This window comes from Ovis canadensis, chromosome 14 (assembly GCF_042477335.2).
Source record: "Ovis canadensis isolate MfBH-ARS-UI-01 breed Bighorn chromosome 14, ARS-UI_OviCan_v2, whole genome shotgun sequence".
Classification (NCBI taxonomy): Eukaryota; Metazoa; Chordata; class Mammalia; order Artiodactyla; family Bovidae; genus Ovis; species Ovis canadensis.
In genome coordinates this window covers 68,259,188-68,271,697 of record NC_091258.1, presented here as the reverse complement: position 1 = coordinate 68,271,697, position 12,510 = coordinate 68,259,188, and the positions used below count along the sequence as shown (strand labels likewise).

General features: G+C 52.9%; 1 protein-coding gene across 1 annotated transcript in view; it reads right to left on the bottom strand.

Annotated features, from left to right (window-relative positions):
- SULT2B1 (sulfotransferase family 2B member 1) overlaps positions 1-8,881 on the bottom strand; it is a 35,938-nt gene extending 27,057 nt beyond the window's left edge. The window contains exon 1 of the mRNA XM_069551108.1: positions 8,646-8,881. Within this exon, the coding sequence (XP_069407209.1) occupies positions 8,646-8,836 (191 nt within the window). The 5' untranslated portion in view covers positions 8,837-8,881. The remainder of the gene's footprint in view (positions 1-8,645) is intronic.
- Between the last annotated feature and the right edge of the window lie 3,629 nt (positions 8,882-12,510).

The following is a 12,510-nucleotide window of genomic DNA, read 5'->3' as shown; positions in this document are numbered from 1 at the left end:
GAGAAGCCAAAAAAGTGTCCATCAACAGATGAATGGATAGAGACGATGTGATATGTGTGTGTGTGTATGTGTGTGTGTAATACTACTCGGCCATAAAAAAGAAGGAAACTTTTGCCAAAATGGCAACATGAATGGACCTGGAGGGCATTATGTTGAGTAGAATAAGTCTGGCAGAGAAAGACAAATACTGTAGCTATCACTTATATGTGGAATCTCAAAAATACAGCAAATTAGTGAATAAAACAGAAAAAAGCAGACTGATGGACACAGATAACAAACTAGTGGTTAGCAGTGGGGAGAGGGAAGCAGGGAGGGGCAGGGGGAGGGAAATTTGTTTAAGGGTTATTGGTTGAGATTGACATAATGCACTGCTAGGTATAAAACAGGTAACTAACGAGGACCTGCTGTGTAGCACAGGGAACTCCACCCAGCGCTCTGCGCTGACCTAAATGGGAAGGAAATCCGAAAAAGATTGGATGTCTGTATACATATAGCTGACTTGCTTTGCTGTACAGTAGAAACTAACATAACACTGTAAAGCAACTGAATTTCAAGAACAATAAGATAAATGTCAAAACATGATAAAAGAGTTATTATGGGATTTTATGGAGTTGTGTGTGAAAGTTTTGAAAATTACAGAATTTAAAGAATCTTTCATTCAATAAAAAACACTTTTCATAGCTGCAAGACAGACATCCCGTTTCCGCCTTTTCGACATTATTTTCCTGTTGAGGGACACTCCTAATCTGGTTTTTCATGTCTTCAATTATTTTAATGATATATGGAAATTATTATCACCTAAAGTTTTGGAATCATTATTTTTCTGCTCACGAAAAATAAAGTATAGGACATTTGGAAGATACAAAAAATAATAGAGAAGAAAATAAATGTCATAGGCGATTCCCCTACTTAGAAATAAATGACTTTGTTTCTCAAAACCTCTTCATTTCAAGTGAGTTTTGACAAATGCATAATACCTCCAAATAATCTAAATCTCTATCACAATATACTTGAAAATTCTTGGGGGGGGGCATGCGGAGCAATATAGCATGTGGGATCTTAGTTCCCTGACCAGAGGTTGAACCCACAGCCCCTGCATTGGAAGCACAGTCTTAACCACTAGACCACCAGGAAAATCCCATTATCATGATACAGAATAGCTCATCACCCCAGAAAACCTCCTCTTCCCAATTAGCCCCCTCCTCGAGGCTACCGGTGTTCGGAGTTTTTCCATCATAAATCGACTCGGCTTGTCTTGGACCTTCTAGAGCTAACAACTTACAGAAAGCACTCGGGTATCTGACTTGTTGCTGTTGTTCAGTTGCTCGGTCATGTCCAGCTCTTTGCCACCCCAGGGACTGCAGCAAGCCAGGCTTCTCTGCACTTCACTGTCTCCCAGAGTTCGCTCAAATCCAGGTCCTTTGAGTCGGTGAGGCTATCTAATCATCTCTTCCTCTGCTGCCTGCCTCTCCTTTGGCCTTCAGTCTTTCCCAGCATCGGGGTCTTTTCCAGTGATTGGAAGGACTCATGCTGAAGCTGAAACTGTAATACTTTGGGCGCCTGATGTGAAGAGCCAGCTCAGCGGCACCCGGCTTTGCTTAACATACTCCTCTTTGACGTGCATCCTTGTATAAACATAAATGCACATTACATCTAGAGTTTGTTTCTTTTCATGGCTGAGTAGAATCTGACGGTAGGACTAGGTTATGGCGTGTTGCCCCCTTCTCCTGTTCATGGCTGTTTCCAGCTTCGGCTAGTGCCCACAGACCCACTGGGACCATCCTTTGCCTTCGTGTGGAACCCGCATTCTCATTTCTCTTGGGCCCCTTATTGAGTAGCAGTGGAATTGCTAGGGCATCATACTCTTTGGATTATAGTAACTATAGACTTTGAAATCTGATAAGGTCAGTTCTTCCTCCTCATTGCTTTTTTCCCTTCCCTTGGCTCTCCTCGCACATTTAAAATCTATACGTACTTTTCAATGACTTCTTGATTATTACTTTGATGATGGTGATAGAGCACAGTCTGGCTCTGTCTGTGGATTACTCTCTTCGAAATCTCAGTGTTCCCTGTACTGCATCCCTGCCTCTGTCCTTCGAAGCCCAGCAGATTCTCTGTGGGCTCGCTGACCTGCGCTGCCCCCCTTCCACTGGGTCCCCACACCAGCACAGCCAGGGTTATTCTGCTCCCAGCAGCAAGTTCAATTTGTTCCCTACACACTTCATGCTCCACCACACCACTGGAACTCTGCACGTGCTGTGCCTTTAGCCTAAAGGCTGATAATATTTCAGGTATATTGGGTTAAATAAAATACATACTTAAAATTGGGTTTCCCGGGTGGTGCTAGTGGTAAAGAACCCTCCTGCCAAGGCAGGAGACGTAAGAGATGCAGATTTGATCCCTGGGTCGGGAAGATCCCCTGGAGGAAAGCTTGGCAACTCCAGTATTCTTGCCTGGAGAATTCCACAGATAGAGGAGCCTGGCAATGGCACCCCACTCCAGTACTCTTGCCTGGAAAATCCCATGGATGGAGGAGCCTGGTGGGCTGCCGTCCATGGGGTCGCAAAGAGTCGGACACGACCGAGCGACTTCACTTTCACGGTTCACTTTCATGCATTGGGGAAGGAAATGGCAACCCGCTCCAGTGTTCTTGCCTGGAGAATCCCAGGGGCGGTGGAGCCTGGTGGGCTGCCGTCTATGGGGTCACACAGAGTCGGACACGACTGAAGCGACTCAGCAGCAGCAGCAGCAGCAGAGGAGCCTGGAAGGCTACAATCCATGGGGTCATAAAGAGCTGGACACAACTGAAGCGACAATCACAGCAACAGACTTAAAATTAATTTCACCTGTTTCTTTTACTTTTTTTTTTTTTTGTAGGACTAAGACAAGGTTTACCAAGGGAGCTTGGGTTATGTATCTATGGGCAGTGTTGGTCTGGAGGGTGGTCAGACCACAGACTCATTGACCCTATTTGAGGTAGACCAGCCCCCTTCCCAAGGTGCTGGCCCCAGAGGGGTAGCCCCTCCTTCTAGTTCAAGGCCCCTCTCTGATCTCTTTTTCTAGCATGGAGATAAAAGAACAATATCTCTGGAACAAATCCCAGATGTATGAGTCCTCTCTGGGGCCTCAGTTTTCCCATCTGTAAAATGGGAACCCTGACAGCACCGCCCTCACAAGCCTGTTGTGAAAATGGGAAAGGTTCACCCACACAAAGCTCCGAGCACAAGCCTGGCGCGTGGCCAGTGCTTAGGAAGGTCATAATTATTACCGTCTTTCACCCCGTCCCCACCCTTTTGGGCACCCGGTCTCCTGGCTCAGAAATGGTCACAGGAATCCAAGAAGGAGGAAGGAAAACCCCGTGATCCCTGACTCAGCAGAGTACGCCGAGTCTAGCCTGTCCCGGGGCATCATCCGTTTCACGGATGCGGAACTCCCAGGAGGATCCTGTGTGCCCAGTGGGTTCCATCTGGTGGGTGTCTGGGGCCGGATTGGAACTCAGGCCTGCCTTCCTGCGGGCTGCGTGACTCCTGACACAGGCATTCCTGTCTGCAAGGGCAGAGTCCCCAGGGGCACTGGTCCAGGTAACCCCACGAGTAGCTGGCCCTCTGCTAGGCCCTCTGATTCAGACCTCCCAGGGAGACTAAGGGCCTGTGTTTTTTTGGCTGTGCTGGGTCTTAGTTGTGGCACGCAGAAGCTTTAGCTGCAGCATGCAGACTCAGTTGCGGCATGTGGGATCGAGTTCCCTGACCAGGGATCAAACCCAGGCCCCCTGTATTGGGAGTCTGGAGTCTTAGTCACTGGACCATCAGGGAAGTCCTCAGGGTCTCCCTTCTTGTCTTGGCATTTGATGCCACTGATGGTCCACCAGGGCCCACTCTGCCTCCCCTAGAGCCTACCTTTGGCAAACCGGGCTTCTCTCATTCTTTCCAAGGGGGGCCTGGATGCTCCCACTTCCTGATCCCTGCGAAGGACCGCAGCCACAGGTGGGACGCAGGCCCGCCTCCCACCACCCCCTCCCTGGCCTCTAGAGAGCAAGTGGAGACCGAAAGACCTCCTTCCCTCCCCTCTCCCAGCCTGCTTGGGGTGGGTGGTGGGTAGAAGGGAAGGTAGGAGCTAGGGGCTGTGAGCAACTCTCTCTAGTTCTCCACAGGGTATCTGATTTATTCATGGAGGCCCAGAACCCCACCTCCTCTCTGCCTGCCCCAATTCCACCCAGACAACAAGCTCAAGGTTTGATTACATGTTTACTGCCTTTAAAATTTTTTTTTTGGCGGGGGGCTGTGCCTCATGCGAAGAGTTGACTCACTGGGAAAGACTTTGATGCTGGGAGGGATGGGGAGCAGGAGGAGAAGGGGACGACCGAGGATGAGATGGCTGGATGGCATCACTGACTCGATGGACGCGAGTCTGAGTGAACTCCGGGAGTTGGTGATGGACAGGGAGGCCTTGGCGTGCTGCAGTCCATGAGGTCACAGAGAGTCGGACACGACTGAGCGACTGAACTGAACTGAACTGAACTGAACTGTGCTGCTCAGCATGAGGGATCTTATTTCCCGAGACCAGAGATCGAACCCTTCCCCCCTGCAGGGGAAGCACAGAGTCTCAAAGTCCTAAAGTCCCAAAGTCCTAAAATCATCCTAGAAGCTTGGCCCTCCTCAAGGAGGGAGGAGCCGGCTCTGTAAAACCTGGGTTGGTGCCCTCAGAGGGTGAGATCTGAAAGGACCTTGCTTGGGGTTCTCCAAGATCAGAGAGAGGAGGGGAGGGGAGGGGTGCAGCAAGCACAGATCCAAATGCCCACGAGGCTTCCGGCCTTGACCTTCTTGGGAAAGGGCTGGTCAAGGTGCAGCCCAGTGCACAGCATTTTCCAGGAAATGCAGCAATATATCTACTAAGCCTCCCGTCTGGGCAGGGCTGCCTCGCAGATCCACCTTCTTCCTCACCTTGCTCATTCCCAAATTCCTTTCGTAACTGCCCACCCCTTCCAGGGCGTGATAGAGTCAGCCTGTCCCGGTTCATGTCCTGACTACACCTTGCTTGACAACTCTGTGACCCTGGACAAGTCACTCAACCTCTCTGGGCCTCAGTGGCCTTCATCATAAATAGAATGATCATAGTTAATCATTCACATGGCTTAATCTCAACTGGTTGTTGTGGATTAAATGAGATAATGGGTGGAAGATACTCAGCAAAGTGATATTAAAAAGATTCTCTAGGGATTACCCTCCCCTGGGCTTGTCCCTGCATCATCTCTGCCTCCTGAAACTTAGCATAATTGCCTGGGTTTTGCTTACCTCTTGCTTCTAACTTCTTCCTCTTAAAATTTTAATTTTGCACTTAATGAGCCCTCTCTAGTCCGCTGGATACCTACACGTCTCCATGGAACACGTATAACATTTCTAAACCACGATTTGTGATGCGTGTGTATGTATGCATATGTGTTGGCTACTCAGTCGTGTCCGACTCTTTTCGACCCCATGGACTGTAGCCCGCCAGGCTCCTCTGTCCATGGGATTCTTCAGGCAAGAACCCTGGAGTGGGTTGCCATTTCCTCCTCTGGGGGATCTTCCTGACCCAGGGATCGAACTTGGGTCTCCTGCATTGCAGGCGGATTCTTTATCACCTGAACTACTGGAACATTCCAAACAGTAAGGCTCTGGGCTCCTCCTTGTACCATTGGCCTCCCCCTTCAGCCATCCTGAATTAAATCCTTACCAGTCATTTTTTTTTTTTAACTGGACTTTAAAAGAAAACTGTGTGTTTTCGTTTGTTTGGGTTTTCGGTCACACTGTGCAGCCATGTGAACTCTTAGTTCCCCAATCAGGGATCGAACCCACATCCCTTGACTTAGAAGCGAGGAACCTTTACCAGTGAACCACCAGGGAAGTCCCAGTCAATTGTTGTGCTTGTATTCAAAAAATGATACATGGCATAGCTTTCCTGGCTTGGGAGAGGGGGAAGCTTAAAAATGGGAGTGGGCTGTAGTCAGTTCCTGGGAGTCCATTCTAGCCCTTAACATTGAAAGTCATTCACATCACTTCCAACAGCCACGGTCCTTTTTCTCCAGTCTCCTCCCCTGCGTGCCCCGCCCCTCCTCACCTGTCTTCCAGCCCTGAGTCATCCTGCCAGCACCAGCTCCAAGCCTGCCTCCTCTCTCCTCCATTCATTCCTTGACATCATTCTCAGAGCCTTCCCAGGGCGCCTCCCCCACCCGCCCCCAGCAGAGGATGGCAGAGGTGGTCCCAGCTCCGTCCCTGTCTCTGGACGAGTCCACCTTTGAGAACCATGGCATATGTTTGAAACCAGAAGTATGATCAGGAAACCTACCTATGGGGGCCAAGAGTCTTAAACTGGGTGAGGATTTTGCCAGGTGAAGGAGCGAGGTCATTTCAGGAGCAAAGGCCTGAAGGTGTGAGATCTGGGTCAGACAGGATGTGGAAGCTGTCAGGTGAGGCCCAGGCAGCCAGGCAGGTGGAGGATGGAGCTGAGGGAAAGGTGTGTGCAGAGAGGCACTCTCACAGAGGGAGCATGGGCAGCGGCGGGACCCCAGCCTCACTCCCCCATTTTAAGCCGTAGCAGCTCGGTTTTTATCTCTATCACGTATTTCGGCTTGGACATAAGATTTCTCCTGGACAAAGGAATCTGTGTCTTATAAAGCTTTAGGGAAACCATTGCTGTGGGTGCTAGGGCTTCAAGAAAGGCACTTGAGCCGGGGCGATGGTCAGCGGGTAGGTGTAGAGACCTCTGAGAATCTCTGCAGAGGAAACCGAGGCAGGGAAGAGTGAGGTGTAAGCAGGGAATCTGAAATGCTGGGGTAGACGGAGTACAAGCGAGGGTGGGGACTGACCTGGAGAGGCCAGGGTGCCGGGCTCTGGAGGGCCTTGGGACTGGGAGGAGTGGAGCGGCAGCTCTGGGAAAGACTAGAGGCAGGGAGGCCAGGGTGAGGCTCGAGGGGCAGATGAGGTCAGAGCTGGGACCATGCAAATGGAGAGGGTCGGGGAACAGGAGAGCAGGGCTGGGGAGTGACGGGCTGTGGGAGGGAGAGGAAGGAGAGGAGAAGGATGATGGCGGGGCGTGGTATCGGGCCCAGGGACTGATGGGGGCCAACCCTGAGCTGACAGCCTTGGAAGGGGGAAGCTGTGGGGGAGCCACTGAGTTCCCACCCAACGCTGGGGATGCCGTGTGTCTGAGGGGGTCTGCAGCGGGAGGTCCAGAAAGGATGGTGAGGGCCCTCATGAGAAGCATTCTTCTGGTCCAGGGGATTCCAGAAGCTCGTGGAAAAGAAGATTTTCAATCCTAAGGCCACTTCCCAAGGGGTTGCAGAATTCAGGTCTGTGAGTGTGTCATAGATGAGGGTTATGTACCCCCATTTCACAGATTAGGAAACTGAGGCTGGGAGAGGACAGGTGATTGGGTCAAGTTCACTCACTAAGAAAGGGCTGGGGATTGTATGATCAGCTGGCTGTGTGGGAGCAAAGCGGAGGGGGGCTGCCGGGGCCTGGTGGGAGGAGAGTCTCCCAGGTATGAGAACCCAGAAGGGGAACCTATTTATCTCGGGAGGGAGAAACTGCAGAACCCAGGGGACCCAGAGAAATGGATGCTGGAGGTTTCCTCAGACAGAGCTGGAAGCTGCCCGGTGGCCACTCTCAGTCCGAGATGTCGCGAGGCTTGTCTATGTCACACAGCGCTCGGACCTCAACTACTCCAGTCTCTGGAGTTTGGGGGAAATGGGGGCGCAAGGGTGAGGGAGGGGAGGAGAAGAACCTGAAACAGTACAGCCGGGGGTGGCTGGAGGGGCTCGAAGGCCAGGGGAGACTCGCCTGGCAGAGTGCAAGGCAGCGAGGGTTGGGATCATCTAAGCAGCTCCCTGCCTGCCCTCTCTGAGCCTCCGCTTTCTCCTCTGAGAAATGGAGCTGTGGTGGTATCACCGAGGCCCTTGAGGACAGGGTTAGATGGACGGGATTCAGTTCGCTTCTGGCTGCGTAATAATCATGGTCTCATTACTTTCCCTCTCAGCCTCAGTCTCCCCATCTGGAAAGTGGGGGACTATAAAAAGTGTCTGAGTCATGCCTGGGAACATGGGAGTCAGGCTTCCAAAGCGCTGAGAGCTCTGACCTAAGCACCCTCAGGAGGAGTCAGAGGCCCCTCCTCTGGGCCCCCAAGTCCCTCACAACACAGCCTCGGACTCGGGGACTCAGCTGTATCTGTATCCAAGTCCGCTCACCTCTGCTCTCCCATCCTCCCCCAAACAGAACAGAAACTCCTGGAGGGAAAGCACCCCCACGAGAAGGGCTTCTGAGGGGGGGTGTCTGTGAGGAAAGCGGGGACAACAGCCTTCCTGTTTCCCTGGCAACGACGGCGCACCAAGCCCCTGCACTCCTCGGGTCCTACATTTGACACACAGGGAACCTGAGGCCTCGAGAGGGACAGGACCCCCCAAGCATCTCAACAGGTGGCTCAGCACCACCTGGGTCCTCGAATCCCCTCGCAGGAGGGACCTGCACCCCAGGGCGGCCGCGCCAGCCACAGCCCGGCCGGTTCAGAGGCTCTGGGAGGTCTGGGCCTCCTCTGCAGAGGCTCCTGGTGCTTCCCTGCAGGCCACCTCCTCCGGGGGCTCCCTGCGTGCTGCCTGCGGGTCTGGGCCTCACCTGATCGCCGAGATGTTTTTCTCATAGGGGTCCCATTTGGCCTGGTTCCTGGGCTCGGCAGGCTCACCCATGGTAGGCGGGCGAGGCTGGGGAGAGGAGGACGCGCTGGGAGCAGGTGTGTGCAGCGGTGGCGTCTGCCACCCGGGGAACCGCCAGGTGCCTACCTCCACGCCCAAGGGGAGGGGCCGCATCCAGCCGGTTCTCCCAGCTGCTACCCACGCCTCCAACAGCGGGGAGAGGCCAGGAGGGAGCCACCCTTCTCTGAGGGTGGAGAGGAGGGGTGACGGGCACCTCCTGGGCACCACGCCAGTGGCTGGGGACAAAGTCCAGGGGGTCACAGACAATGCCACACGGAACCCTCTGTGCTGGTGGCTCAGGGCACGCCTGTGACCCTACGGAAGCTCAGTCTGCTCATCTGATCAAGGCGCTAGCCCCATCTCAGAGAGTTCATTCATCCCTTCATGCCTTTGTTCATTCAAGAAATATTTATTGAGCGCCTCCTGTCTGCCAGGCGCTGTTGGAAGGGTTGGGATGCCACTGGGAACCAGACAGACAGAAACTGCCCTCGCGGGCTGACATTTGTAAGGGGCACGCATAGAAACAGGCTGAGATGCGACCAGGGCCAAAGGGAGAGAGAGAGAGGCCACCGAGACAGGGTCAGAGGCAAGAAGAGACACGGAGAGACCAAGGGAGAGAGGCAGAGACAGGGAGAAGCTGAGGGGGAGCGAGAAACATGGAGGCTCAGAGATGGTGGGAGATGCAAAGAGTTACAGAGATGCAACAGATGACGGCAGGAGCTGGTTGGTGGGGATAGCTGAAGCTCAGAGCTCCTGGTCTGACTCTCAGCTCCAACACCTCCCAGAGGTGCGGCCTGAAACCAGTCTCATCAGCCCCCTGGGCGTCAGTCCTCTGCGCACCCCGACCCCCTGCCGCCCTATAAGTGATATCCACGTCATCAGGCTGTTGTGAGGACTGCATGAGACATTTCTCAAATGCTTCTTAAAGCATCTGACACACAAGAGGCTCCGCAAAGCCCACGTCCCCCTTCCGCTCTCTCCCTCCCAAATCCAGCTCCTCCCCACCTACTGGTCTCCTGACCCCTCAGAGACTTGGCGTCTGGCTGAGATGCCCAATCTCCTCACCAGAAATGACTTCTTTTTACAGAAGTACCTTTAAAAAAAAAAATCATCTGAGCCACTAAGTCCAGAAAGAAAATAGGGATCCTTGGGACCCTCCTTCAACCCGCAGAGACAAACACCATGAATATTTTTGCAGTGTCGTTCTAGAAATTTCTTCTCATCTGTCTAGTATGTGCCAGAGAAATTTTGGTTGGATGAGTAAGTACAAAAACACCATCATTTAAAACTCAACTGGGAATTCCCTGGCCTTCCAGTGGTTAAGACTTCCCTTTTCAATGCACGGGGTGCAGTTTCCAGCTCTGGTCAGGGAACTAAGATCCCACATGCCTCCTGACCAAAAAATCCAGACATAAAACAGAAGTGACTTGGTAACAAATTCAATGAAGACTTGAAAACTGGGCAGTGGCGGCGGGGGAAGCCCTCTCTTTACTGACCAATTACGGTCTCTCATCTTTTGCATGTGGGACAAATAATAGATGCAGCAGGGAGCTCAGAGAGGTGGAGTGACTTGCCCAGGGTTACACAGCATTGCACACCCTCACTCTGAAAACAGGCAGAAGATACATGTCCTGGGGCGTCTCGCCCTCTCAGTTTATCTGCCCAGAGGCTCATCTCTAGGATGCGGTGAAATGGGGAGCCACCTCAACTAAGTTCAAATTCTGCCTTGGCCACTTTTTCTGGGGGTGGGATGGGCATGCCATACGGCTTGCGGGATTTTGGTCCCTGACCAGGGACTGAACCCGTGCCCTCGGCAGTGAAAACACAGAGTCTTAACCACTGGACGGCCAGGGAATTCCCATACCTCATCCACTTTCACTATCAACCTTGATGTTCGCATCTGTGAAAAGGCCTCCCTCAAAGGGAGGAGGGAAATCGAGAGGGACTTCTCTCTTCTGGTCTGGGGCTGAGTGGATTTCCCACACCGGGATGGTAGGGGGCTGAGCGAGACATCCTGCTTGGCCCTCAGGCCTGGACTGCCTGGCCTTTGTTCTGCCTTCAATGACCCTTTGTTCTTAGCTCTGAAGAGGTGACAACCCTGCCCTGCCCTTCCCACGGGAACCTCTGCTGAACCGTGTCCCCAGGGCCCCCACAGAACCAGAGGGGGAGGGCACGCATGCCAGCCAGAAGCCTCAAGTTCCCGAAGAGAGGGAGAGTCTAGGGGAAATGGGACGCCCCATCCTTGAAGGCCACTGCGGGTGGGGAAACCTTGGGGGCACAGCCCTGGGGGACCAGGAAATCCAGGAAGACCCCATGAAAGTCTCAAAGAAGGTGTTTAAGGGAGAAGGCAGGCCTGGAGGCTGAGGCTGAGTGGATCAGGGACCAGCTGCAGAAGGGGTCCCAGGACGCAGGAAACACTCCCACCCCAGGGCCTCTGCACTTGCGCTTCCCCTGTCTGACATGCCTTCCTCAGACACCTGCGAGCTTCAACGCCTCCCTTTATACCAGTCTGCCCGGTCTCACCTCCTCAGAGTCTGCCCCCAACCTCTCCACCTCCCCCCAACCTTTCCAACTCCCCCCGCCCCCACCCTTCCTGTTTCGCTTTTTTCCAAGTAGCGCTCAGCACCACCTGACAGCCTCAGTGTTCTGCTCTTTGGCCTGTTGACAGTCTCCTCCTCTGGCTGTTAAACCCCCTGAAGACAGGGCTGGTTATCTATCTGTCCCCAGTTGTAGCCCAAGAGAGGTGCCTGGCGGAGCTCCTAGAATGTGGTAGGATGTTGATAAATGCTGCGGATGGAGTGTGTGAAATGTCACAGGTGACAGGGAATGGGTGGCGGGTCGCAGTGCCACACGGAGGAGTTGGTTGAGTCCCTTCAGAACATGGGGATGGGGAGGTGGAAGGCCTGATGGTAGAAGGTGAGGGGCCCAGAGTCCTACGGAGGTGGCAAGAGGGACCAGAAGACACCAGAATAGCATCTTACCCGGAGACAGGAGGGGAGGGGCAGGAATGGACATCCCTGGTCAAACAGACATGGAGTTGGGGGCACTTTGGCATCTGGGAACAGGGAAAAGACTTGGAAGGGGTTCGGAAGGAGAGAGTGGGAAACCCAGTGCCAGCTTCTGGGGGATGGGTGGGCACTGGGAGGAGTAGGATTATACAAGCATCCATCTGATTGTCCATCCATCCATCCATCCATCCATCCATCTGTTCATCCACCCATTCAGCCAGCCAGCCATTCATCTGTCCATCCATCCATTTGTTCATCCATCCATCCGTCCATCCATCCATCTATCCGTCTGTTCATCCATCCCTCCATCCACCTGTTCATCTGTCCATCCATCCATCCACCTGTTCATCCATCCATCCATCCGTTCATCCATCCATCCATCCATCCGTCTGTTCACCCATCCATCCATCCAACCGTCCACCCTCCATCCATTCATCCATCTATTCATTCATCCAGCTTCCATCCATCCCTGTCTCCAGTCAGCATCCACTTCTCTACCCACCCTCCAAACATCCATCCATCTCTTCCTCTGACTAAGACCAGGGGAGGCCTCCCCTGACTCAGGACCGGGCACTGGGTCCACAAACGGGACAGGTAAATAGATACACCTTACAGCTGTGCTGTCCAACACAGGAGCCACCGGCCACGGGTAGCTATCCAGCACTAGAAATGTGATGCCTGTGACCGAGGAAAAGAACATTTCCAATTTCATTTCATTTTGATCAACTTAAATTTAACTTGAAAAACAGAAGCAAAAGATAAATAAATAAACAGAAGCAA